At 51.2% G+C, this 27,947-nt stretch overlaps 1 protein-coding gene across 2 annotated transcripts; it reads right to left on the reverse strand.

Moving 5' to 3' along the window:
- Positions 1 to 385: 385 nt before the first annotated feature.
- On the reverse strand, positions 386 to 27,658 carry DPYSL3 (dihydropyrimidinase like 3). 2 transcript variants are annotated; one of them, XM_062502519.1, is made up of 14 exons: positions 27,335 to 27,658; positions 14,196 to 14,284; positions 11,760 to 11,944; positions 10,564 to 10,728; positions 10,279 to 10,340; positions 9,802 to 9,882; positions 8,686 to 8,754; positions 6,144 to 6,264; positions 5,295 to 5,451; positions 2,884 to 3,025; positions 2,367 to 2,537; positions 1,590 to 1,769; positions 919 to 1,081; positions 386 to 474 (listed from the first exon to the last, which is right to left on the reverse strand). In XM_062502519.1, the coding sequence occupies exons 1-14, from the start codon at positions 27,656 to 27,658 to the stop codon at positions 386 to 388; spliced, it is 1,998 nt and encodes a 665-aa protein (XP_062358503.1). The 2 variants fall into 2 exon arrangements, with proteins under 2 accessions (XP_062358503.1, XP_062358504.1); XM_062502520.1 differs by lacking the exon at positions 27,335 to 27,658 and adding an exon at positions 19,990 to 20,028.
- Between the last annotated feature and the right edge of the window lie 289 nt (positions 27,659 to 27,947).

A 27,947-nucleotide genomic window follows, 5' to 3' on the forward strand; every position in this document is an offset into this window, starting at 1 on the left:
CTCCAGCCAGACCCTGCCCCTCACCTCTGCCTGGCTGGGTCGCCCTGTGAGCCATTCCCACTGTCCCACACCACAGCATCCCACACACATTCAACACCAACAACACTGAACCGAGCAACCTGTCCGAGCAGCATGCATACAGAGAGGAAGAGCAAAACACAACCCAACCAAACCCACAACAGTAACAACAGAACTTTAAGGCTATGCAAAAACAAAATGAAGCAACATCTTTAAAGCTAGGTAGCAAGTAGCATTTGTGAAACATAAGGCTTGAGGCTTATTGATTCTTCAGAACAGGTTTATTTCTTTTCATTCTTCAACACCAATGCACCATTTTTCTTCCTTTGCTTGAACAGGGATTTTGTTTCCTCCTCAGCCATGACATTTAGCTCAGGGAGGTGATGTTGGAGCGGCCTCCTGGGGGTGCCACAATGCGCTTGCTTGCTGAACGCATGCCTTCGTCAACCTGGGTACCTGGGATAGGACAAGAAAGTACCAAGGGAATGGAGAAAACAAAGTTAAGAGTGTCTTTTCACAGGACTGAGCAGTCAGGCAGCCTGTAGTCTTGCCAAGGCCCTCCAGAGGCTATTTACTACAACCTGCTCCCTCTCCAACACCAGCAGCAACCCCAAGAGCCGCAGTGGTTTGGAAGTCTCTGCAGATGCTTTGTGAACAGACCCATGCAGAAAGAGCAGCATCGGATGCTGTGCTGGTCTCCACAGTCTGCCTGGCTTTTACTGCAAGGTGCAGCTCCAGCCATGTCCTTTACAAGACACACAGGATCTTGCCCTGCTATAATCCACTCTTGTTCTTACCTTGCCACAGGCCACCTCTAACTGCCCCCTGCCCCAGGCAAGGGACAGGGACACACGGCCAGTGGCTCTGCCCCCTCCCAGCCCAGCCACCACATGTGCTCACCTGACAGGCTGAATCCAGACTGATGGAGATTCCTGATGGGTGGTGTCTGACGGGTGGGGGACCCTCTTGTTGACCCCGCAGGGGTGCTCCCCTTGGGGGTGGTGGTCAGGTCAAACACGGGTCCATCATACAAGCCCCGGGGCACAGCATGCATCTCTGCCATCTGTCACCAGAGAGAAGAAGACAGTGACACTTCTCTGAGCCTAGGGAACATCAGCTCCTCAGTCCCCCTACAGAAGGATCTCACACTGCCATGCACCTTAAGTCCTGCAGCACTGAGGCCGGCACAGCCCCACTGCCCTGTAAGGTGTGCAGAGCCAGTGCAACAGGCTGTCACCCAGATGGGATTTATGCTGCACAAATGGGGGAGAATAAGGCGACTTTGGCCAATCTCTTCATTTTAAACAGCATTTCCCTCCAGACTCCTGCTACAGCAGGACAGGATGAGGACTGCTAACCCTGAAGAGCATCTGCCTCCACCATAGCACACCACTAACACAAAGGGCTCCCTATCCAAGCCTCAGCTATTTTGTACATTTAAAATACACCAGCAGTTTGCAGCACTGCTTACAGGGTCCACCAAGAGCAGCAAAGGAAAACCAACCAGTTACTAAGGGCAATTTGGGCTAACAGTATCCCAATTCTGTCTCCTGGCATCCCCATCTCCTCACCTTCCTCCTGGCTTTGATGCGCTTGTAGACATAGTCAGGGAAAGGGCTGCTGGGCAGGAACCGTCCAGTCCCCTGGGTCACATGCAGGTTGCCATCCTCCAGCATGATCTTCCCCTGGCATATGACAACCAGTGGGGCCCCACGGAGCTCCATCCCCTCAAAGATGTTGTATTCAGCCACCTGCAGCAACCCCAGGATGATGGTCAGGAGGGACAAGAGTACTGCCTGCCCACTCAGGGTGGGTCAGTCCCCATGCCTCACTGCTGGAGTCACCAATGCAGACAGAAGACACCTTTACCAGCCTTGCCAGCTCAGAGGCCTCCTGCAGATCACTAGCCCATCACAGTAAAAGCCCACCAGGGCTCCCAGCATGAACCAGGACCTGCTGGTTTGAAGCTCAGTGTGAGGAAGAACTCCAAGAGCAGACAAAGGCAGGATGTAGGCTTGAGGTATGGCATGAACAAAGCACTGTGGCAAAACCAGGAATAATATTTGTGCCTGGAAGAGGAACCAAGGTAAGGAAAAATGTGTGTCTTTACACCTGCATAGGCCAGGGTCAGGAGAATACCCAAGCAGGGTGAAAAAAGCCCCATGAGCCCCTAGGGCTCCTGGACATTCAACCCACAGTCACAACAGGCACTGCCTGGAGCCTGGGCTCAGTCCCTCCTCCTCAGAGCCAAGCAGGACATTACCAAGCTCCCAGCAGCCAGGCAAGCTTTCTACAAAACTACTCAAATGCCACCCTCCAGCGTTCACACAGATGAGCAGAGGACTTACAGACTGATGGGTTTTTGCTGTGATGATCTTTACTGCATCAGGATCCCATATAACCAGATCGCTGTCCGAGCCCACTGCTATTCTCCCTTTTCGAGGATATAGGTTGAAGATTTTGGCAGCGTTAGTGCTCGTCACAGCCACAAACTGGTTTTCATCCATCTTTCCAGTGGCCTGCTCACACACAAAGAGTATTAAGTCCTTCTATGGGGAAAGGGTGAGTAAGAGCCCTGAGAAGCACCATCCTCACTCCCACAAAACATACTGGCTGACTGGGCCCAAGCTTCTGAGGCTGATCTTACTAACTAGTGTCAGACACACCAAGAACTGAGGGCACAGTTACAGCCTCTGGATGTTCACCCCAAGCCTGTGACAGCCACCTCTCCTGCTCCAGCTTGATTTGACTCTCAAAACCAGAGAGGGAACAAGCTGGGTGCCCAGCTCTGTGGGGCAGAAGCATGGGTGTGTGAGATGGCAACCACCTCTGCCCACTCTGCCCCTTCCCTGGAGGGCTTCTCACCACTGCCTTGTCCCAGATGACAGACATTCGCTCCTCTATGCCATTGGTTCCTTCTGGGATCGCTGTGAAGTTGTCTTTTCCAATGGCTTTCTGCGCGGTGCTGAAGGTACAGTGAGCACTCCCCGACACCTGCAGATCACCACTGAAGAGGGGTGGAACAAACCCACTATCATTCATTTTGCAGTCAGACAGCAACAACAACATGAGGGATATGGACTTCCTCTGGCCACAGGCAGCCCCCAGTTCAGTTTTTTTGACTCTACACCCTCATTTCCACAGTCCCTCAGCCTGAAGACTTCCACTTGATCCAGCCCCTGGGGCAGCTGTATTACATGTGGGCCTGAGACCTCTGTCATGCTGTGCTACCTGAGCATGGACAGCATCCTGTACCAAAAAAAAAAAGTCAACAGCTCAGCTCCTAGGGAACAGGGTGGTCTTTGTGTCAGGCCAGAAAATGTTATTTCATACCAGACTCCACTTCTGGCACTTAGTCAGGTCTGTTTGAGAGAGCCCTTCTGCCACACATGGAGGAAGAGGCCTCTCTGCTCCAGGACTGTCCCACAAGCCAGCCATTGCATGGTATGCTGCCAGCTCCTGCATGATGAGGGCTAGCATAGGCCTTCCCCACCCCATGAAAGCCTGCTGCAGTGGGATGGGGGGAGTTGGGACTCCCCAGAAGCAGCTCTCTGCAGGAAGCCCAGAAAAGCTTCACTGAAGCCTCTTCACCCTCTGCCCAAAGGGGTACCTGGGCAGATGAGATGTCCTGACCCATCCCGCTCCTAGGCAATAGAGAGAGCCAGCGAGCTGCCCACAGACAAGGCAGGGCTCAGGAGGAGGCAGCACTGAGGAGCTGTCCATGACTCCTTGGAAGTCACCCAGCTGCTGCTCAGGTAACACTGGACAGGCAGCAGTTGGAAAGTCATTGCTGCCAGGCAAAAGGAAGCAGACGAAGGCAGGCCAGCTCCCAGCACTGCCTGCATGAGGCAAAGGGCCTCAAGCACCTGGACAGTGCAGACACAGTGACTCTCCTTGAGGCTGCAAATCTGCCCTAATCCACAGGTAATCTCCACCTTCCTCGGATAATTTCTGCCGTATGTCTGATGAACTGTACAGAGAGAGTCCCAGAATGACAACACAACATGCTTGCTGCTGGAGACAAACAAGCCGTCCAGCCCCACTGGAACCTCATGGTCTCTCCTCCTGCTGCAGCCTCACAGAAAATGGTATGGCAAAATTGTCAGAACAGACACCTATGAGCTTCAGGGACCAAGAATCACTTGTGTCTTCTTTGAGATCTGGGGTAAATTGGAAGTGGAAGGTAAGGATTAGAAAAGCAGTTCAGGAGCAGGGCTCACATTTCCTTGCCAGTTGTTAAGACCTGCACCTATATCACACATCCAGTACGCATTGAGGCATCCCTTGTTCATTGACCACAGCAAAATGCAGGGTGAGCTGCATACTCAAACTGCAAATGCACTGGCACTTCTCTTATACCCAGACACAGCATCTCCACTCTGGCACAACCCAGGTTTATCCTAATGTGCCCTGCTGGAGTCTTAGCGACTGCTCATCCCTTGTTCATCTTGGTACACAGGTTTCCAGTGTTACCTCAAAGGGCATGTCCATTTACAACCCCCTCAGTGTCAGCTATCCCCTGGCTAATAGACCAGGTAGCACGTGCACAACTGGATGTACAAACACGGGCTGGGAGTGGTGTGTGATGGACATGTGGCATGCAGATAGGGCCAGGAATGTGCAGTGTCCTCAGCTGTTGCACTGGCCTTGCCAGTGAGAGGACGGAGTGTAACTGTGAAAGGTTGCAGCAAATTTTCTGAAGCGCTTTTCTTGTTTGTCTTTGTTTTCAACAATTGCTTTCCTTACCCTTTTGCCTTCAGGATGAAAAAGCAACCTGCCATCCCAGCCAGATGTGCAGGATCTGCTCCTGAAGGTCTCCTGCACTCTTGCAGGCTCTGCTATTGCTCACCTATATAAGTGTGTGAATACATCTGCTGTATTCTGGGGTCCCCACCAGCTTGTGAAGCCTGCTCCAAATTGGAGCAGCATGCTGCATCATCCTGCAGCATCCCAATCCAGGCAGCCATTCCCCACTTCTCCAGATTGGAAAATCATTCCATTGACAAGTCTTTTAGCTTGTCCTCATTTCTTTGTCTTCTTCAGGGTATTTAAAATGGTTCATGACTACTGGTATTTTTCTCACTAGTGATGTTAAGCTTATGGTACCCTCCATCTATTCTCAAGGAGATAAACCAACATGGCTTGGAGTCAGACCCATTTCACTGCTCAGTTCATTACCTGCCTACAGTGAAGTGGTTCGGGTTGGATTGACCCCTTTCTTCCCTATCCAGAGTCCACCTTCCCCTAGCAGTATCCCCAGCACAGCTGTCACTCACCTGGCCAGGAGGGAGTTAAGGTAGTCAGGGGTGGTTGGGTCTGGGCTCAGTGGCGGAGAGACCACAAATGCCGCAGCCTTTGCCCAGTTCTTGCTCCAGTAGTGTGTTCCGTCAGTCCCCAGACTAGCTGTGATAGGCTCACCAAACACCACAATGCCTGGAGAAGGGCACAGAAAGAACAGTGTTTCAGTGGAGCCTGGTGGCATTCTCTGCTCCACAGCACTACCAGCAGCCTGCCATGTCCTACGAATACCCAGACCCATGACATCACCACAGGGTCCTCCTGCTCAAGGGCACAAACGCTTGTGCACCAGAATTCCCCTTCACAGCTCCTGGGGCAAGGGAACAGAGCCCACTGTGAACAGAGCTGTCCACACACCCACACTTGTGGGGCATCCCTGTGCTCTACCACCAACAACAAATGGAGCTCCCAGCCACCAGAAAAGGCACTCAAGCACCTCCAAGGGACCAGCACTTCAAAGGGAGGCCACAGCTATATGCAGCAGCTCAAACCACATGCATTTAACAAGTATCCACACTAAGCCCTTCACAGCTGCAGACAAACTGTGGTGTTTAAAGCATTGTTCCTACCTGTGCCCCACATACTGATGTTACCTGACTGACAACAGGAGGTGGCTCCATGCGGCCTAATGCAGTGTCACCCTGCCCTTCACAAGTCAGTCCTAAGTTAGTCCTAAGATAACTGCTCCCTAGCAGAAGAGGAAGCACTGGACAGCACTTGAAGCACAGTGCTGATCTTGGCAAAACCAGCACAAGGACATGAGGACCACATAATCCAGCATCCTGGTGGCAGTGGCAGGGCTGAGTGCAGCACCAGCTGCCACTCACCTTTTTTTCGGGCTTGTGAGATGAGATCAGCAGCGCTTTTACTCATCACTTTAGTCACGTAGAGAGGACAGTTGGTCTGGCTGGCAATAGTGATGGCCCGGAAGACAGCTTCTGCTTCCAGCTGGAAGAGAGGATGGTACACAGCTACAGAGGAGCAATGGCTGGGCAGGGAGGAGCCCCTGTTACTCTCAGCACACCACTGATTGCTGTGGACACCCAGTGCCCTCATTTTTACCCTTGACTCCCCCAGGGCAGTTTAATCAGGCAGTCCTGAGAGGGGAAGCTTCTGTCTCCCCAGGGCCTGGCCCAAAGGCAGGCTACAGTAACACAACGCCTGGCACAGGAGCACTGCCTGAACCCTGCTTGGGGGCCAGCAGAGCTGCATCTGCTGTTTTTTCCACTGTCTGGCTCCAGCTCTCCTGACAGCCCAAGGAACCCAGGGACTGCTGCCCAGCCTGCCAGCACAGCTTGCAGGCTGATGCCAGGCAGGGGGAAGGTCCAGCCTTTCATAGCACTCCCTGTTCCAGGCTGTCCCACAGCTGCAGTGGGTTTAACCAGATGTCCCCTGGCACCCCTGAGGCAGGGTGCAGAGGGCTGCATGCTGGCAAGCATTGGGGCCATCCTGCAGTGCAGCTGCTGCTTGCCCCAGCCTGCTGACAGCCACCCCATCTCACTGTCCTGCTGTCAGTGGAGGGACATTTCCACCAGGAGGGATATCTCTGGACTATTACATCAGCCTGTGCTCAGCCTCAGCTCAACTCCAGAGCTCTCCAAGTGTTTGCTCTACAATTTGGCTTCAAGTGTTCGCTTGAGAAAGTTCAAAACAGAAGCCTTAAAAAGACAAAATGATCCAGCCCTCAAGGGAATGCCTGGGATCACAACAGCCAAAATGTCCCAGGGCAGAGAAGCAGAGCACTGCATCCAGACACACACGCACTCCTACGTCTCTCAGACTTCTGCAGACCTATTTGCTATACAGTGAAAACTGGCTTTTCCCTCGTTAAAGACTCTTTAAATAGAAATTTAAGCGAGAAGGCATTTTTTTTATCACCGTACTTATGCGCTGTAGTAGTTGATGGGGTTTAACATATAGACAGGAGCAAACACCCATCACTGAATACCCTTCACAGCAGGTTACAATCTGGAGCAACATCATCCTGCCCTACCAAGTAACCACCATCACCTGATAGAAGAACAAGTCTTTAACCCCCACTGAGGTCCCTCCAGGACAGAGAAGACCCACAGAGCCACAGACCACTCTCCTAATGCTTTGCCATCTGCCTGCAGCCTTTGTGGGGTAGCAGGGTCATTTGTGCTCCACCTAGCATTTTCCCAGCTAGAGTACGTTCTGGAAGAAGGACACTGCTTATTTTCAAAGGCAATGAGATCTGGATTTGGCTGAACAGATAATATCTACAGCCCTGCACTGCTCTCAGTTGCCTTACACTTTAATGGCATTTCAAGATCAAACACTTAACAATATTTTATTGGCTTCGGATGAGATCTGCACTGCTTATGGTAACAGGACAGTCCTCAGATCTGGGCACAACCACAGCATCCCGTAATTGCATCTTAGCTTGCCAACTAGTGGCAACAGGTTAGAGTCATAAAAACAAGATTGACTCTGAGCCACCATGTTTGACACTGAGATTCTTCCCTGTACAGGAAAATGCTTTACACTCTTGTATTTCCAAGAGAGTAAATACTCTATTATACTATTACTCTATTACACTAAGTTATTTATGTTGTTACTAGCCCAAATACAGCCAACTTCCTGCACTTATTAATTTAAGCCAACTGATTTTATTTCACCAGGCTCTGAAGTACAAATCTGTCCCTGTGCTTCCCTGCTCAACTTTGCTATTGTACCAAATTCCTACTGTTTTCTTCTTTTACACGCTGTGGGAAGTCAAAGCACCTCTCAGCAGGGAGTTATGTGAAGGAAACCTACCTAAAATTAGACTCAACTCATATTAATGGACCAAACAGAAAAATCCCTGCAAGCTAAAATTAGAAGTAATCTCATTAGTGTTCTGACCGTGATTTGTAACCAGGGAATTCCCCTTCTCTTTCCCTCCCACTCCTTCTACCAAACGCTTCCATCTGACTCTGAAACACACATCTGTCAGCACTTAGATGGGAACAGTAATTCTCAGAGAAATTAAAACTCATCATTAGATTCTTCTTAGGCTTCTCACACCTGTGGAGCCACCTATATAACACAAATGCCCTGCAATGCAGCCTCAAAGGCTGCTACAGCCACACAGACACTTTGGTTGATTGATTCCTCTTTGTGTGACTCAGAACAAGGGCTTCTGTCTCTGCTGGGCAACTCAACCAAGACTGAGAAATGTCTGTCACAAACATGCACCTTGCTCTTTCCTAGGCTGATGATGAAAAAGCCAGCAGTGCCTGCATAAATGGATGTACACACACTCTCCCCTGCCCCAATACTTGCCTGGCCACACTAAATACACTGAGCCCTACTGTGCCTGAGAAAACTCTTCAGTGAAGCAAGGCTGGACTGTCCTCTGCATCTTACCTCCTCAGGTCTGCTCAGCACATGGCCTTCAGGGCCTGTTATTCCCATCTCCAACATCCTGGCTTGTTCCTAGGACATCAGAAGAACAGAGGGATATCACAGGACTGAAACTGTCAACGAAAAAAGCAGATCTCTTCTGTGTCAAGCCCTTCCCTCAGGACCATCCACAACCTGTGTCCTGTGGCATCCTGTCAGGCATGGTGAGAGGCTGCTGTACCCTCAAGGGATTTGAAAGAGAAGGCACTGACCTAAACCTCTTCAATGAAACAAGCACAATGTGGAGACAAAAATGGGCTACAAAATTCCCCACCTCTCCAATTCCTGGGTCTGTGAAGTGCTAGGAATTAGTAATTTTGGGGCACTTTATGATTAGGCAGGTGCTAAAACAGAGATAAGTTCTGGCCAATACAATTCCTCTGACCACTTGGTTTTCATGTGAAGGAGCCATCCAACTGTGCACTGTGGCTCTAAAAGTCCAAACAAAAACTGATTCTTTTAGTCTGAAAAGATGCTCCAAGGAATGATCTCTTGGTTCATGCTCCTTCAACTCCCAAGAACAAGAGAGAGAAAAAAACAAATAGTTGCAAAACTTAACTGAGCAATGTCTTCTGTGTCTTAATGAGAATCAAAACATTTGGACCTTCTGCCATCCAGCACCAATTACAACACAGAAGGCCAATACACACTACCCATTTGATCACTAAACCATATCCCTCAGAACGCCTGCCTTGTACATCCAGCTTCATTAGCCTCCTGTTTGCTTACAGGGAGAAAATCTCTCTTGCCAAGGCAGTTCTTAATGGATTTTACCTCTCCTGGCTTGTTATGTGCAATGCAAAAGTCTCTGCCTCTCAACACTGAAGACAGCTGCAGCTGGAGCAAACATATAGCTGATGGACACTCAATTCCATTTAGGTAGTTACTAATGCACTATATCAGATTCACTTATGCACAATGTATTCACAACAAAAAATCTTGCTAACTTTGACATTACTGTTGGACAGCAAGGCTATCACCTTGCACTAGATATCTGGCTTCAGAGCCATTTTGCTAATGCCCCACACCAAATCTGTCTGATAGATTTTCAGTTCTTGCATGCCAGAAGTAGTTAGTTACCTGTGCAATTATATCCCCATTTTCTGCATGAACTTGAGCTATGGCACCCAGCTCTGCCAGGCAGCTGAATATCTCATAAAGCTAGAAGAAAGACAAGAAATGATTACTGAACAGGCTGCCCTTGGTCCTGGCACCCCTCATGACACTTCCACCCTTCGCTCTGGCAGCAGCAGGATCCAGCATAGCCATGCCAGGCAGCGCTCTGACTATGCAGGGACCAGCTCTCTCTGAAGGATGCAGTCACCAGCAGATGCTCTTAGTGATCTCCACACTAGACCTGTGCCTCTGCCTGCAGCACAGGGCTCTGCCAGCCCATGGGGCAGCCATGCACAGGCAGCCAGGATACAGGAGAGGAGCAGTGAGGCCTGGCCAAGGACAGCAGCCACCAGCCTTTTGAGCTGCCCCACGCCCACCATGGCTGTCGCCCCCCCACTGCTTCCCGAATCAACACAACCATGGCGGTGCAGGGGGTCTCACCTCAGTGTTGGACATCTGGTACAAATCCTTGTAGGCCATGTACACCATGAAGGAGTTAACACCTGAGGCAGGGCAGAGAGGAGAGAGAGAGAGAGAGAGAGGGGTGAGCTGGGTGGGTTAGGCTGCCTGCTCTGGCCACCCTCCCCACCAGCTGCCAGGTGGGCACAGCTCCCGCTGGCAGCTGTGCAAGACCCCACAGACACCCAACAGCACAGCCACCCCCTGTCCTCCCCAGCCAGGGGGCAGGGCTGGCCAAGGCCAGTCAGGCAGTGGCAGGGAACGAACCTTTGTCCTGGACCATGGTGTGCAGCTCCTGCCGGACGCGGTCGCTCCAGCGCGGGATGTCCACGTGCAGGGCGTAGTCGCAGCAGGCTTTGCCATCAGCCCACTCCCGCCAGCGCTCCAGCGCCTCGGCCAGGCTCGCCTCGGGCTCTGGCACCACATGATCCACTGCAGGGGCACAGCAGAGCAAGGGCTGGCCAAGGGCTCCCCAGCAGGCCATTCCACCATGGCCTGGCAGCTCCACCACCCCGGGCTGGGCTCTTCAACAGCTTCAGGGCGGCTCCCAAGAGGATCCTGTCACCTTCACAACGTGCCTTGGCCTCTCAAGTGCATTTATTGGCAGGGAAGTGCACAGAGCCTTTGCTTAATGGCCTCTGGCACAGGACCAGGCCTTTTTAAATGCTTCTGCTAAGAAACTGGCTGGAAACTGAAGAGCCTTGTCTTTCCCCATCCCCATTCCCACCCCATTAGCACACAGCCTCCTCCTACACTGCAACGTTAATGTACCTTTTATTGCTCAGCATGGAATCTCCATGCCTTGCCACAGACCATTTCACAAAACATTTTTTTTTTTTTGGCACAGAGGAAGGAAGAAGGGTCGGGGGAGGACAAGGAACCCAGCCTTTTATTGAAAGGATCAACACTTGCTCCTGCATCCCAGGAAACCCTGCAGTGCACACAGCTGTAACCACTGCACAGGACAACGCCTGGACCTCAAACCAGTGCACTGCCATAGCATCCTCCAGAGAAGGACCTCAGAATTCCCTTTCCTTTTTCATTAGCACTGTTTATTTTCAAGCAGTGTGGGATGCCAACACACTGCTCTGTTCCTCTGCTCGGAGTCATCTGAGCACCATGCTGCCCTACTGTTATTTACCAGAGAAGTTAATGCCATTGTTCCTTTTTGAGAGTCCCAGGGGCAACAGTGGCTGCAGACAAGCACTGCAGAACACAGGCTCTCCAAGGGCAAGGGTCCTACACACATCTCCTGTCCTATCACTTCATCATTACTAAGGATCCAAATTCATCCCAATCTTTACTCCCTAGACCGCATTAACAGAGATCACAGAAAATATGAACACACTGTCATGGACTTTGAAAACACAGAAGACTGAGAAAAGCACAGAAAAAAAAGGAACTGGATGATCTTGCAGGAGTGCTGGATGGTGTCATGCACAGGCCATGCCTGCTGCACTTACTAATCATGGTGGTTCCACCAGCCAGAGCTGCTTTTGTTCCTTGGAAGAAATCATCCACAGCAGTCATTCCCTTGTATGACATCTGCAGGCGAGTGTGGACATCAATTCCTCCAGGGATCACCATCTTCCCATTGGCTTCTATGGTTTTGACCCCTCCAGGAACAATCAGGTTGTCTCCGATCTGCCTGATGAGATCACACCAAGATATTCACACAAAGGAAAACCAGCCACGGCAAAACCTCTGAACAGCTCAGCCAGGGACTGTCAGGGCAGCTCCCTGCCAGCAGAACACCCCACTCTGTCCTGCTCCCAGACCTGGGCTTGCTGGAGCAAAATCACTCCACTCTACAGCGATGTGCAGGACTGTCTGGCTTGCTTACACCTACGCTGTGCTTAGTCCAGGAGTGGTTGCCATCTGTCCAGCTCCTCTGCTCCTTGGATGGCACCTGCTGCCTGGGGCAAGCAGTGGGTTGGGGTAGCTGAGCAGTATGGTCTGATGGTGATCTCTGCAGTGTGTAGTGAGAACCTGCCTAGGACACCTCACACCCCACAGGCTCCAGAATGCATTTCCAGTGGAGCAGTCCTGACTGCTCATCCAGGATGCATGCTCACAAAACCCAACACCGGCCCTGCTTCCAAGTGAGCTACACCCCTAATCTCTCCTGTCTCCCATCCTTCTGCCCACCTTAAGTAAGGCTCAAGTCTGAGCTTATTTACAGAGAAAGATGATTTCCACTGTAATGCCACAGCTGCTAGGCCACCTCAGGGCTTATCAGGGACTTGCAATGCTGTTCACAGCAAAGTCCCAAGAGTGAAGGGATTCCTGGGAGCTGGGAAATAGCTCAGCAAGTGCCCAGCCTGACTGGCTGCAGCCTGCTGGGCTCATGGTACAACCTGCAAGCTCTGGGCTCACTGTCTTCCCAAGAAGTGCACAGTTCCCCCCTCTCACCTTGTCTCTTCTGAAGTACAGCTTTGCTAACAGCAGGGTCACACTGTAGTGAAGGCAGCTAAAATCACAAGTACCTAAAAATGTCTTCTGAAAACAGGAAATCTAGAGAATTCCAGCATAAATCCACCAGTAACCTAATACACAACTATACTGCTCTGGAGCCTGTCCTGTTCAAGCACAACTAGATGTATTCAGCCCTCCTGCAGGCCAAGTCACCTGAATCTCAACATTCAACATTTCTCAGCCCCTGTCCCCTCAACCCGTTTATGAGTCCATATGTTCAACTCAGCTTTCAAATTTCTTCCTTCAGAAATCCTACTTTCATCAAGCCTTTCTCAGTGTTCCCTGATAAATCAAGATTAAAGATAAATTGGTTTTAGTTTTTGGAAAACTTCTAATTTCCTTGGCACACTGGGGAGGTAAAAATGAGAAACAAATTCCATTTTTGCATTTCATTCAAGCTGAGTCACTTTGCAGTTTCTTTTCTCTAGTGTAACAAAAATTCTGTGGACAGAACTGCTCACTTTACTGTCCTCACAGAAATAAGCCAGCAGCTCTTCCCACTGCTTTTATGGAGATGAATCACCAATAAAGGTTTTTAATTGCTCACTGTATTCTTTGCAGAATTCTCTTGTAAGAAGTGAAATTCTGTGGCCTCCAGGGTGTAGCTGCGGCTCAGTGATTTGCTCAAGGATACTCAGAAAGCATGCATGAAAGCAGCACCTGAAGCTGGCTCTGATCCCTGCTTGTGTACAAGCAGTTGTCAATCACAAATGGTCTTGTCCACCAGATAAAAATACAATCACACTTCTTGAAGTGTTTATCTGCTGCTAGATTTTTAATATATACCACCCTGGGAAGGCTGGATTTTTAACTCTTACCATAGAACAAACAATGCCTTTTCAAGTCTCAGGGCTATAAACTATCATGGTTCTTACACTTCAACCAGTGTGGAGCTGGCCCCAGCACAATACCTTTGGCCAAGTTTGAACGCCTTTACACAATGGAGCTATTCCTGCAGCTCTGAGACGTACGCAGAGAAGCTGGGGGAACCCAGAGGTTTCCCTGCAATTCCTGGAAATCTCAAGGATGCAGATGACTTGCAGCACAGAACTGTCCTTGTTAGTACCAATAAATAGGATCCTGTGTGGGGTCACTCATGCTAATAAGGTTAACGCAGGGCAGAACAGAAGCCAAAGATAAACCTTGTTCCTTGTGCAATTAGACACAACTTTGCTGTACAATGGACAGTACCACAATTGCACAAGCCTGACTGCAATTCAGTCACTGGAGTTCCTCTGAAAACACATCAGACAATCACATCTGTGCTTATACGCACTGCAGACAGTTGAGCCTTTGAATGGAGAGGGTTATCCAGTTTTACTGCCTGGCAAGTTGGGCACAGACCACAGCCACAAAAAGCCAATAACCACCCAACCTGAAGCTGGTTCAAGGGGAGACGGAGATAATAGAAATCCCATACATACTTTATGAGGCCATCCTCCATGTAAATGTCAGCATAGAATGACTGGTCATCATTGACTATTCGCCCTCCTTTAATCAGGAGACGATCACTCTGAAAAGGGAAGAGCACAGCAGCTGTCAGTAGCAGTAACACACATGCTTCATTCACTTTTGACTGAGAGGGTGGTTAGACACTGCAACAGGTTGTCCAGGGAGGTTATGGATTCCCCAACCCTGGTGCTACTCAAAGCCAGGTTGGTTAAGTCTTTGAGCTACCTGATCCAGTGGGAGGTGTCCCACTAGAGGGGGTTTAAGGTCCATCCTAACCCCTCAATATATTATGACTTTATGATTCTTAGCACTCTGTACAGGCACTCTCCCACTGCTCACCTCAACCACCGATGGTGCAAAAAGGTCACTAGACCTGCACTAACACTCCACACAAGAGTACAAGAGCAAGGATTGAAAATACTCCTAAAGCTGTTTCTAAGTGAAACACCACTGAGGCAGACTGAGCACAAGGGAGAGTCACTGGGGACACAGCAAATATGCTTCCATAAAATATGCAGAGAAGTCAAAAGCTTCCTATGCTGGGACATTACACACATAGCTCTGCAGGCAGCAGGAGCCACACACCAGCACTTAGAGCAAGTTTGTACTAAAGGCATATCTTTAAATATTATCCATATACCATGTAAAGTAAGTTGCATTAAAGAAGACAAGTTACTCTCTTCGTTACCACCTTTCAAAGACCACAAACAGGACAGACATCCAGCTGGCAATCTGTCACTCTCCTGTTGTGCTTGCAGTAATGTTTCTGAGGCATTTCACAGGTCTATATGAAAACCAGGAGGCATTGGACTGCACTCCAGTCTCACGATTTATCATCTCTTCTGCTCTCCTTTCTACTGACTTGGAGAGGCCAGCAGCCTTCTTCAAAGGAGCACAGCCAGACAACAGAGGAACACCCCCAACCAGAACTGTGTTTATGCTCTTCCTGCATTCACATTTTTGGACCAGACAGCTCAGCATACACTGATGGGAGAGGATGGGCACTGTCCTGTGGGGAACAGAACCTGTCCAGAGGAACTGGGATGGCTGAGGTCCTGCTCTTCTACCAACCTCCACCTGCACAAGTCTGCACAAGCAGCTGCAGGCAGTACGGGGGGGAAACCACCTGATCCCATATATGCCTGCCATGGATTCAGGTGACATAGGCTGACTGGTGTGCCAAGGAACATCTTGGAACATCTTGTCTACCTGACTGCTTAAAACACCTTGCATCAACTCTTCAGCTCTTGATCACACCTTACATTCCTCTCTGTTACCCCTGCTGCCCACAGCCTGGGTTTTGGCAAGTAAATACACTCCCGTCGCACAGTCTGAGCCTGGACAAGGGCGAACCAGAGCCATCAGCAGGGTTCACATGCCAGCCTCGCCCAGTGACGCTCTTGCGTGCTTAATTGCTCTGCAGGGAAATGGGTTTGCTCTCCACCCGCCACCCACGGGGCAATTTCTGAAGTATCGCCACCGCGGTGGGAATTTGCAGCATTCTGTCAACAGAAGGATACAAAGAATACTCCTGCATCCCGGCAGCAACCAAAGCCCAGAGCCCCGCGTGCGTTTTTACAGCAGTCTCATCCACACGCAGCCGAGACAAAGGAACTGGGTGGGGAAAGGAGAGGAACGCCGGCGCGCTCAGCCCTGCTGCAGCTGGGGTGGGAACAGCCGCGGGCTCCCCCCACTGCCCGGCACCCCAATCCCGGCAAGGGGGATTTACCTTCCCCGCCCAGCACAGCCCATAGGGAGCCTCGCCTCCCGCAGGAAAGCAGCTCAGCTGAGCTGCTCCCGGTTCTCCTGCCACTCACCGTCCTCTCCAACAAACACACCCAGGGTCAGCCCCGCTTCTTCCCCGACCCAAGCTAACACACCGGGCAGAGGTCTGCCCGAACTGTACTGTCTAAGGGCAGCCTGGAAGCAAGGGCACGCCACAGCCCCCGTATGCACAGCTCCTTCGGACAACCTGCACTGACGCACCTCCATGAGCACAAGGAGATCCAGATCTTGAAGGTGACCTAGGGACAGCCACCTCTCAGGAGCAGCCGAGGCACAAGGACAGCTGGTGTGCGCTAGCCTGGCAGTCCCAGACTTGGGCCAGAGCACAGCTGTGCTACACCTCTCCCCATGGGGCACATGCTGGGTGATGCTCAGCTTTGGGGCTGAGGACCCTGAGCACAGACACGATAACAAAAAAAATCTCCCTGCCCAGATCCACTAACAGGCCTTCAATTTTTTTTGTCCTTCCCCCTCCAACTTGCTTTCTTGAACTCCTGGAGCTGGTTCTCACTGGAGTATGGGAGCATCAGCAAATACTGATGCTGGCCTGCCCTTCCCTGCACATCAGACAAGAGGAAGCCAAGGGAGTCAGGCACAGGAGACACAGGGGCAGGAAACTCTTGCACTGACAATTACTGAATTAACTGTTAATATGAGCTCAAGGAATATGCCTGCTCCACATTCACAAGAGGTCCTTCTGTGGCATATGTGAAGGGCTGCTCAGTGCTAACTCTGTCAGTACACAAAATTAAGAGATCCACAGTGGCTGAAGTACAAAGAAGGGATCCATTCAGGAGATTAGGCTAGAACTCACCGTGCCCATCCAGCAGTGAAGGGACTGCACCAGCTCCCACCCAATGAATGCAAGGAAAAAAATGAAACTAAACAGAATAAGGAAAATCCAAATGATACGCCTACAGGCTCTGGCATGGTTCAGGAGTGTGCCCAGGTGTCAAAGAAGCAGGGGAAGCGGGAAGGAAGAGAATTAAGCAGTTATGAGGAAATTAGTCTGATTTAATAGCCAGGCTTCTGTAGTGCATGCTACCGAGCAGCTCCAGACCACAGTAAATGCACTGTTCCCATATCAGGACTCACTGTGCCTCTGTACACAAACCGCAGCTCTCACCAGTCAGCGTCAAGCTGTGTCATCGGGCACTGAGCAGAAGAAAAACGCCCCTGCAGCAGGAACCACGGGGACATGGCCAGGAAGGGAGCAGCCCGAGCCCTGGGCACTGCCCAGCACAGCCTCTGGGCGAAGGTGTGAGATGCTGTGCTGGCCGTGGCTGCACGCAGCTCTGCCTGACCGCTGGCACTGACTCCACTGCTGACTGCGCCCCCAAGGCACTCGGGCAGACAGTGGTAGCTCATCTGCCACTGGTGTGGTGCTTTCTGTGAGGATCCATTTCTGCAGACACAAGGGATGCCTGTGAGGCCAAGCCTGGAGCTTTCCCTCCAGCACAGCTGTGCCAAAACCTGCCAGATTCACCACCAGCCCTCAACACCTCTCCATCCTGGTAAGCCTTTATGCAGAACTCTCCCTGTCTCTCTGCCTGTTTGCATTTGGTATCAAGCTTTCAAACCCATTACCTATTCCCTCATGCCCACACTCTGCTCCTGATGCCCTTAAGCATCATCTGGTAATTTTGAGACCCCAAAGTATCAGGTAGTCTCAACATTTTTCAGAGTGATGCTGCAGAAAGAAAATCAGGCAGCACTTCCAGAAAGCTGCTGAACCCTTGAACAGTGCTCACCTGGTTTACAAAGCACTAGGGAATAATTAGGGGAGCACAGAAGCAGGTTTATGGTTTTACTGCTTTTTCCCTTGTAAAAACAGAGACACTAATTGCATTGGTGTTTCATCAGAAGCTCATGTTTCCTCCTTACTAATGTACCACACAACAGCATGGAAGAATCCCTGGCTAGTGTCATAGGAAGAGATAGTTAAGCTGCCAGCTACAGCATGATTCCCTACAGTTTGTGGCTTAGAAATGACATACTGATAGCTACCAGTTTACCAAAATCTGTCTAGTCAGTAACTGAGGCTTTCCTCCCCACGTGCACCAGGCCAACACCATACAGACCTCCTTGATTTTAGAGGTGGCAGAGACATCACAGAGGGCTCCAGCAGCGGGATTGGGGTGGGCATGACTCACACCAAGAAAAAATACGGGATCTCCAGTCTACCTGGCCTAGGAAAGGATTTTATGACAAAAGCACAAAGACTAAGTAATTTTGATTCAACCAACAGTTCTGTTAACAGGTATTTTGTAAAATCAGGACAAGAGATGTTAGTCTTACACCTTTCTGCAGAAAAACATACTGTGGACAGCAAAAGGGGAAACACTTTGATTATCTTTCCAAACAGCCAAAGAAAAGGAACCAATAAAAACTCTCTCAACAGACACGTAAGATCTGAAATTACTATCCTCCTGCGCTGGGCACCCTAGCATCAGCACACGTTTGAAAAGTAATACCATGTTTAGTGGTCTCTGATGCATGTGCACAAAACAAGGCAGTGAAGAGCAATACATCCGTAGGAAGCTGATGGAGGCATCAGTGAGAAAACCAAAGCCTTGGCTAACCTCCCCTCCCCATGTTTCCTCCACTGCGCAGCTGACAAGACACGCCTGTACCTCCCAGCCTTCCATCAAGGACTACAGTCTTGCCTGTCATTGTGTCACACACAGCTTTGGACCAGGCTTTTACAACTCATGTTGGGAATAATTTGCACAGAAATTTATCTCACACTAACATATGCACCACTCATGCTCCTGGCCTCTCCACTAAAATGGCTGTCCTAGAAAAGGTGAGAAACTGCCTCCAAACAGGTAAACTGTGGTTTTTTCAGATGTTACTGGCAAAAATCAATTACAAATACTGACTGCAGCACTGCTGAGTACACGAGGAACCAGGAGGGAGTGTTTCTGCATCTCCCGAAACACACTAGGCAGTTGAAACAATAGCTGTTGGGAAGTACAATTACCCAGTTTTCCAATATATCCTTCATGCAAGCCCAACCTGCCCACTGCTTGGGTGACAGAAGCGCAACATGTTCAGCTTCAGGAAAAAAAGGAAAGGATTTAACAGGGATGAATCAAGCAGCTTTGAAGATTTTGTTACCACTGAGGGGAGAGAGCTGCCATTGGCTCCCAGAGGAGCAGGTACAAGCCCTGCATATTGATAAAGAGTATAATAAAGAAAAAGCCTCAGAGAATGGGAGAAATCCCACCTGCATCAGTAACTGGGGTGTCTCCATGGTGGTATAAGGATACAGAAAAGGCATTATGTGTAAAGCCATAATATTGCTTGTGAAAGCACCTGAATCTAGGCTGACAAAGAAATTACTCTTTGCAGTGGTTAAGATCTTAGTGCTTCTTTGAGAGCATTTTGTTCACATTTGTACATGCAAAAGAATAACGGAAGTCAAGTGCTTTGCTTTTCCTTTTTCATCAGAGGGCCAGAGCTGTATTCAGCGGAAAATTCAGGGGCTACAGTGAAGCCAGCGAAAAGCCGACTAGATAAAAAAGCCCAGCCTGCCTTCCCAGGAGCAAGCCTTTCCGCAGCCTCCACAGGGCGAGCGGCGGAGCAGAGCTGCCACGGCAGCGATCAAAGCAGAACCCCCGAGCCCGAGGAGCGGCACCGCAGGACACCGGCGGGACCGGGGCACCGGCGGGACCGGGGCCAACCCACCAGCCGCCGCCTCTCCGGGCCAGGCGGGTCCCTGAGCGCTGCAGCGGCACCGCCGCACCTGGCACAGCGAGACCGAGGAGCTGCTCGGGGGGACACCGAGCGTGGGGAACGCCCTGGGGAGCAGCCAGCCGCCCCCTCCGGGGGAACCCCCCCAGCGGCACCGGGCACCGCCGGGCACCGGCTCTTTGTCTGCGCGCCGCCGCCGCCGCCCCGCTCCGACCCGCGACGCCGGCACCGAGCCTTCCCCCCCGCCCCACGGAGAGCCCTGCCCCGCCCGCCCGCCGCACCCACCGTGATGCGCGGGATGTTTTTCTTGCCCTGGTACGACATGACTCCGCGCGGTCCCGTCCGGTCCGGCCCGAGCCGCCGCCCGTTCTACCTCCGCGCCGCTCCTCACAAAGGCGAGACCGAGCCCGAGCCCGCGCCCGCCGCACCGGGACGGCACCGACCCCGCCCCGCCCGCCGCCCCGCCCGCCGCCGCCAGAGGGCGCCGGGACCGCGCAGGCCGCGCCCCGCCCCGCCCCGCCCGGCAGGTGCCGGCACTGGGAACGGGCACCGAAACCGGCCACCGGCACTGGGAACGGGCACTGGGAATGGACGCCGAGACCGGGTACCGGCACCGAAACCGGGCACCGGGAACGGGCACCTGGAACAGACACCGAAACCGGGCACCGGGAACTGGCACCAAAACTGACGCCAGGCGCCGGGAACCAGCACTGACACTGGGCACCGATACCGGCGCCGGGCACCAACGCTGTCCAGTCTGTGTCTCCGTCCAGGTCGTAGGGACAGCCCATGGGAGTGGCCACAATCAGGGCTCTGTGCAGACCAAGACCGTCCATGTAGCATTGGCAAGTTCAATGAACAAGCTCTGTTACAGAACAGGCTGTCTTGGACTGCTGGCATGCACCTGCATCACCTCAACTTTCTTTCACATGCACAAGAATTGGAAACATTAAAAAATAATAAAATACACCACACATCTGGCTTCAGGAATCCTACATGCCACACAAACACTACAAGTGCTGGCAACGACTCTTCCAAGGACTTCTTCCCTTTTCTCTGCTGTGACTTTGGTAGGAAGGTTTAAACGGTGGAACTGTTCACAAGTACTCAGGGTGTGCTGAAACAGATGAAGCCGAGCCTGGCCCACAGCTGGCCATGACCATGCCAGCAAAAGCTGTACCACAATGGGACAAACTCATCTACCCTTTCCCAAACTCATCTACCCTTTCCTGTTTGCCACAATCCATTGTGCTGCCAGCAGGTCCTAAGAACCACAACCACCCTGAACCTTGCTTTCTCTTCCAGGCCAGCTCCTGGGACTCCACCTTTGTGCAGAGCTCTGAACACCATCAGCAGGATGCTCCTACACACCCTGCTGCCAGGCAGCTCCACTAGGAAAATCTTACAGCCACACCTGGCAAGGATGTTGCTGTAAATCCAATTCTACTCTCTGGCAGAAAAATAAGCCATCTGATCTGGGTGACCAACACCCAAACCCTCCCTCCAGTTTGTTTTCTGAACTAGAACTTAACAACAGCATCAGGGGCCTGACAAGCACCCTGCTCACCAGCATGTGCACAGGCAGAGCCATCTCACAGCACAACCCCTGACACTGCAGCCAGCTTTGACTGCTGCAAAGCCCTGAGACAAGTGGGTGACAGAAGCATGGACTGTCAGTACCATGTGCTCTGCAGTAACCCAGCCTAAAGCTTTTGTTACCCACTGAGTCTGTTACTCTGTGTGCTTCTGCTGAAGTTCTTGGATAGTTTTACTGAATATATATTTATTCTAAACTCAAAAACCTTTCACCAGTTTGAAGTCAAAGTCAGCAGATGCTCAACAACTTACTTCTTACTACCAGGGATGTGAGAATACCAACAAAATTGCAAGGGCTGCTGAGGCCTCCTGTTTCCCTGTCCCAGCTCCTGTGCCACTGCTGGTGAGCTGCTGCACCCCAGTCAGCATTTCTTGCAGTCAGCAAGAGATGGCTGGAAACTTTCCCCTCTATGGCAGACCCATGGGACAGGGGATGTCTGCAAGCACCAGGCAGGGAATGGGGCAACAGTGCTGTGCCAGAGCCCCTGCAACTAAAAGCCTGTGGGGAGAAGATCAGGTACCAGACCACACTGTTCTTGTCACAAGACTGCAATGAGTCAAGAACAAGTCCTGCTCGCTACTGAAATTAGACTGGCTGGAGCCTCAACTCCTATCACCTAACCTCTCAAAACTTCACTTATGCATTTTCTGTAAAGTTTATGAGTATTGCCATGCGTGGTAGTGCCACATTAACTTTGTCTAGACTCAGTAACAGAAAGAGCAGCAGTTAGCTAGTTAATAATAGATAAATGACTATGCAGATGCTGCTGACTTCAACACTTGGACAGTTTCAAGAGCCAAGCTTGCATCAGCCCCCTGGATGCTGGCCAGCCACAGTGACTTCAGACCCCTCGTTGGAAGAGATGTGCTTTCTTCATGGTTGCTATGTGACACTTGCACAAATACAATCAAACACCCTGTCCTGGGCCCAAAACATTCAAAACGGAAAAAAACTTTTTCCATAGGATCTCTTCCAGGTGCAGCGCAGCGTGTGAGGCGCTATACTCACATGCTTCAAAGTATCCTCTATGAGAAGCACAGTCCATCTGAAAGTTACTTAAAATGGCAATCCTCAGAGCTCAAAAGTTCCTCATGCTCCAGGTGTTTGTGGACAGCCACAAGTGAGAGAAGCAGGGTGAGAAGCACCAGTGGTGTGAAGGCAGAATAGAAGGCCCATACTGCTGCAAGGACTTTGGCACCAAAATAAACACAACTCTGGCTGTGGCCCACCAGTGCTCAGCAGCCTGGCTCAACCCTCCTCTCTGGGAACCAGGAAGCTCCTGACCTGGCTCCAATGCAAAGGAAAAAGTAAATCCCACCAGCTCTATGTGTCTGTGACCAATGACTCCCATACAGACACAACCAGCATTCAGTGAACATCACCCATCATGGAACTATCTGGGCTCAAATGACATAATGTTCAGCAGACTTGCCACGCCAGCCTGTCCCCATGCATACAATCTCCTCCTCCCTTATACATTCTTTGCATGAAAGCATCCCCTCTGCTCCCCTAGCAGATGAATTTTCAGGGGTTAAGTTACCTCAGAGGCAGTGAATCCAAGGGACAGAAGCACCATCCCTGCACCAAAGTGGGAAGTCCTGTGCACCCAGAACAGTTCCTGCATATCCAGAGCCCCTGCCATGTTCCTGGAAATATTAGCTTCAAGCAGGCTGAAAACAGGCTGTGTCAACGTGGGGCTGGCTTTCTGTTTTATATCTGGCCGCAAAACCCAGTTTCTTTTCTACTTAAAAATTCCATAAAGACCAATATGTCCCGAGAAGAGCATGATGTTTTCAGGACCACATCAGCCCAAATAACACTCACAGCTTCATATCAAAGCCCTGGCAGTTCAAGACTGGCCTGCTGCCTCAGTGCCCCAGCTGCAGTGGCCAGGTCCCCCAGAGGCCACTCCTGCCAGCTTCCCTGCTCCCACTGCATTGCCCACACACCCCATGGGGCCAGCCACTTCCAAAGCCTTGACCACCCAGAGCTGAGAACAAGGACACAAGGAAACCAAGGACTATTGTCACAAGTAGTGTGAAAAATCAAACTACTTCCATGCTAGGGTAAGTTTAGTGGTAAAACATAAGCTCCCTGCAGCAAGCAGGAACTCTTCGACTGAATCCCTCATTTCTCTGGAAATCTAGCCCTGCTGCATAACTCCCATGGAATCCAATATCTGTCTTCTTAAACAGGGGGGGGGGGGATAACAAACTCAGCAGTTTTGCTTGAATGCTGGCAATAACCTCTGTCCAAGCACAAGCAGCCAAAGAACTGACTCTTATTGCTGTGCTTCAGGCATCAGATTTCCTAAAAAACACAAACACATATATGTGGGATTTTTTTCAAGAAAGACCTGAACATTTAGCATTCAACTCCATGAACTGTAATTCAAGTTTAACTGTTACATTTGTTATGTAGGAACTAGTTCGGTGGGTTGGATTTGTTCCTATTGCTTGTAAAAGTAACAGAGATAATGTAATTCCAAATTATTCTCTTATAAAAAGAACAAGTAAAACCAAAACACAGTTGCGATATTGAGGTGATGAATTCATGCTATCAAAGTGCTTTAGGATCCCTTCCACAAATTCAGGATTTTGAACTGCTAAAGGCCATGCACAACTTCAGATTGTGCCAAGCTGCCTTGTGAGACACAGACCGGCCCAAGCCAATGCTTGGTTTTCCTACTATAAATTACTGGCGTTGGAAACCAGAAAGCTGAATGCTGAAGTCAGAGCACATTTTACAAGTGTCAGAAAAACGAAGAGAGAATCAAGTTAGTCCAAGCTTCATTCTCCATTTGAGACAGCCCTGCCTGTATTTCCAGGGTGTGATATCTAAGTGGTATCACACAATCAGGTGTGCATGACACTGGCTGACTGCCAAGAAAAAGCCAAGGACTGGCTCCTGCCAGTCTTCTCCAGGAGATGAGCTCTTTGCCTGCTTCCACTGCCTGCTGGTTTCCCTTGCATTCCTTTTCCCCTTCCTCCCCCACCAATGGAGCTGCCCCTGAGGTGAAGCCACAATCTCATGTTTGTGGGACCACAGCCAGTTGCATTAGAAATGACAACTTGGCTGCAGAACCATACAGCAGGAAGGACCAAGTGTCTGAGGGGTTAGCACCACATGCTCCTGCCTGTATGACTGCACAGGAGGGTGAAAATGCATAGTCTCTGCATGGTTGAGCAGTGAGGAGGAACGCGGAGGAGCTTCCACAGGCTTCCGGTTGACCTTCCCAGGCACCAGGCACAAAATATAAGGCTCCTTCCCTGCTCCTCAGAGCCCTGCTGCCTCTGCAGATGCCCAGTATTATAGCTCTCCAGTACCTGCACACGCATCATCAGCCTTCCATGAACATCCTGGCCACAGGAAGTCAGACGATGTTGTCTGTGACCTACAGAGAAGCTCTCTTTTTACTTCATGATAGTAAAGTGAACATAGTAATCTGCTGTGGCTAAACAAATGGCATGACAGCTCTTGAAGAAAACTACAGGACACTTCAGAAGGGTAGAGTCCACCCTGGCTATTCCTGATGAAAACCTTCACTGAATTAAATCAGTCTTGTTAAAAACAGTCCCTGTGAATAGCGCAGATCAGCACTGAATTTGGCCCCCCAGTGCTGCTCCTCCAAATCTTAACTGTTGTGCAACAACAACTCTTACTGCAGCAGAACTCAGTAGCAGGGAAACAGACCTCCTGCTTTGAGCAAAGACCACCTGAAGGGCACATCTCTTGTTCCACCAGCCCACAGAGGCAGCTTCCCGTAGCCACGGCCTCCACAGTAGTCCCCCAGCCCCTACCCTAATGACTTTCACTCTCTGTCCCTAAATCCACCGGCAAAACTCAAACTCCCACTGACACAGCAAAGGCACAGCTCCCACCTGCTCTGAGCTTTATCCCCAATGCACCCCAATACACAGCCCAGCTTTTGTCCTTCCAATAGACTTTGTGACAAAACAAAGCAAGGTTGGACCATGTGCCTGGGTCTGTATTACACTGTCCAATTGCATGACACCAGATATTATCACCAGGCATTTATTCACTGCAGCTGTCTCTCTGTAGAAACATTGGTGTTTTGATTGTAATTAATGTCGTTGTAAAAAAAACCAAAAAAACAAAAAAGGTGTGTTGGTCTGTTATACTTCCAATAAACTGTTCACTGCAAAAATCAGAAGACACATTTCTGTCTGTTGCCCTGGGTGCGGGCAAGTCTCTTACTTTCAGCTTCTCTAATAAACAAGTTACTTGGGCAAGAGTAGATAACTTGAGCTCTCTCATTGTTTCTTAATCTGTGAAATTATTCAAAGTTCAATTTGCCTTGACAAAAGTGTCTTTGTGTGCCCTGAGTCCAGTACAGGCAAACTCCCCATAGCTATGCAGGCAATGGGGCTCAGTGTGCACAGTTCATTTCCCATCACACTGTCCTATTCTAGGTCACCCAAAAGCTTGAAAGCCGCAGTACCAAGTCATACAATTCCTTCTAGCCATGCACACACAAAAATACACGTATGAAGTTGACCACCCTCTTACACAAGGTGTGCAGATAAAAGAGGTTTGGTTCCTGATGCTGAAAGCCTCAGAGGAAGAAATCTAGTGGCAGAAATCATCAGGAAGAGAAGAACTGCTGAAGGAAATCCTCAGCAACACAACACCGGAGATAAGGGTCTACATAAGACCTAAAAAGGGAACAAGGCTTTTTTAAAATTTTTGGCACAGCTAATAAAGAAAAGCTCACAGCAAAGCATGCAGACAGGCTGTCAGGAGCTTCAGCTCCTTTGCCAACAAGCAGCAGCATAAAATTGTTAATGCAGTGGTCAGTTCTACAGCTGCTACTTAAACCACGTGGACAAGGTTGTTACTGACGGGAATAATGCTAATTTTGTTCTTGACTCTGTAGAACAGATGTAACGGAGCAAAGCTCAAGAACATGAACTGAGAAGCATGCCAGTAAAAATCAAAAAAGCAGAGGCTGAAGAAATTAAAGTGCAATGAAGAAAGCTCAAATCAAGCATTGCCTAGCTAGATAGTCCTACACAGGACAGTGGACACTTAGGAGAGCCTGATGCTTTTCCCCTAAACCAAGACAGCTCAAGTCACCACAGTTCACTGCCATGCTTCCACTAGGCTCAAGCTGGTGAGGTTAGGCCTCCAGATCACAAATGTCTGCTGTTCATCAGTTTGCACTCCAGACCCAAGTGGAGGTTTCTGCAGAAAGACAACCACTCCACCTCTCTGTGCTAAGATGCAGGTGATTTTTTATTCCATCTTCAAAAATGGGGGGGGGGGGGGGGGGGGTGCCTCTGTTCATGGTTGAAAAAGTGACCTTGAGATGGCTATTAAAAAGTTCAGCCTGTAATAAACTTACTGACCAACAGCAGCAAATAGCCTTACTTGCCTGATTCAAAAATGAGCCACAGGACCACTACAATCCTAACCAAGATATTCAGCTTAATCCTAGGACCAGAACCAGCACAGCAAACCATCTCACCCTCCAGCAGAAGGACTACACTGTGGAACTGGATGGGCAAGTTTATCACTTCGGTGTAAGTTGGGAAACTTTGTGCCCAGTGATACCTTCACCACTGTCACTTCCAGATCAACGTGCCACCCCCCGCCCCTGGTGTGATACTTCTAGTTTGTGCCCATGAGAGATATGGATCTGCCTGGTTTGGAGTAACAGCTCCAAAATCTCCACTGTTTTGGGGGTTTTTTCCTATGTTCGGTGGCGTGGGAGCAGGTATTCTTTCGTACAGGTATAGAGGAGCTCCCGTAGCAAACCGAGCCAGCCGTTCTGACTCTACCGGTGCCGCGGTGAGACCGCCGACACCCCGCTCGCGCACCGGGCACGGCCGCGGAGCTGCTGCGGGTCGGAGGAGCCACCGCAGCACCATCGGCGGCTCCTCTAGGGCCAGCCCCGGGTGCGAGCGGCAGCCGGACCCACCCGAGACCCCGCACCGCCCCCGAGACCGCGCCCCGGGGCCCGCGCCCGCTGCCTCGGCCCCGGCCCAGCCCCGCCGCGCCGCCGGCTCCTACCCTGTCGTCCGCGGGGACGGGGTCCTGGAGCCGCTCTGCGCCGGAGGCGGCGCGGAGGTCGTCAGTGGTCGGACCGGGGCCAGGGACGGCGCCGGGCGGAGGGTCGGGGTCGGGGTCGGGGCCGGGGCCGGGGCCGGGGCGGGCGGGCGGCGGGGCGCGGCGCTGCCCAACGCGCAGTGCCCCGAAGTCGAGGGTCTTGCTCTCGAAGGCGCCCTCGACGCTGCAGAAGAGCCCCCCGCGCTTCTGGCGAGGCACCGCCGCCGGGCCGGGCCGCGCCAGGTACACCGGCAGCTCCTCGTCGTCCCGCCGCCCGTCCGCCGCCATCCCCGCTGCGCTGCGCCGCCAGGACGGCACGGCCGGGGCGGGACGGGGCGGGACTGGGCCGCGGCCTCGGGGCGGGGCGGACCCGACGGGAGGCTGAGCGGCGGTGGGACCTGGGTGGGCGGCACTCGGCCCGAGCTGGGGTCGGCTTATTCGGTGTCCTCCGGGCCGGACGTTGCTGTCCGGGTCGCTGCGGGGAGCTGCCAGCAGCGCTCCCGGGACGCTCCAGCCGTGAGGACGGAGCGGACACACGGGAGGGCCTCGCCGCTGGCCGTGCGGGGCGCTCGGCGGG

Source organism: Cinclus cinclus, chromosome 14 (genome assembly GCF_963662255.1).
Source record: "Cinclus cinclus chromosome 14, bCinCin1.1, whole genome shotgun sequence".
Lineage (NCBI taxonomy): Eukaryota > Metazoa > Chordata > Aves > Passeriformes > Cinclidae > Cinclus > Cinclus cinclus.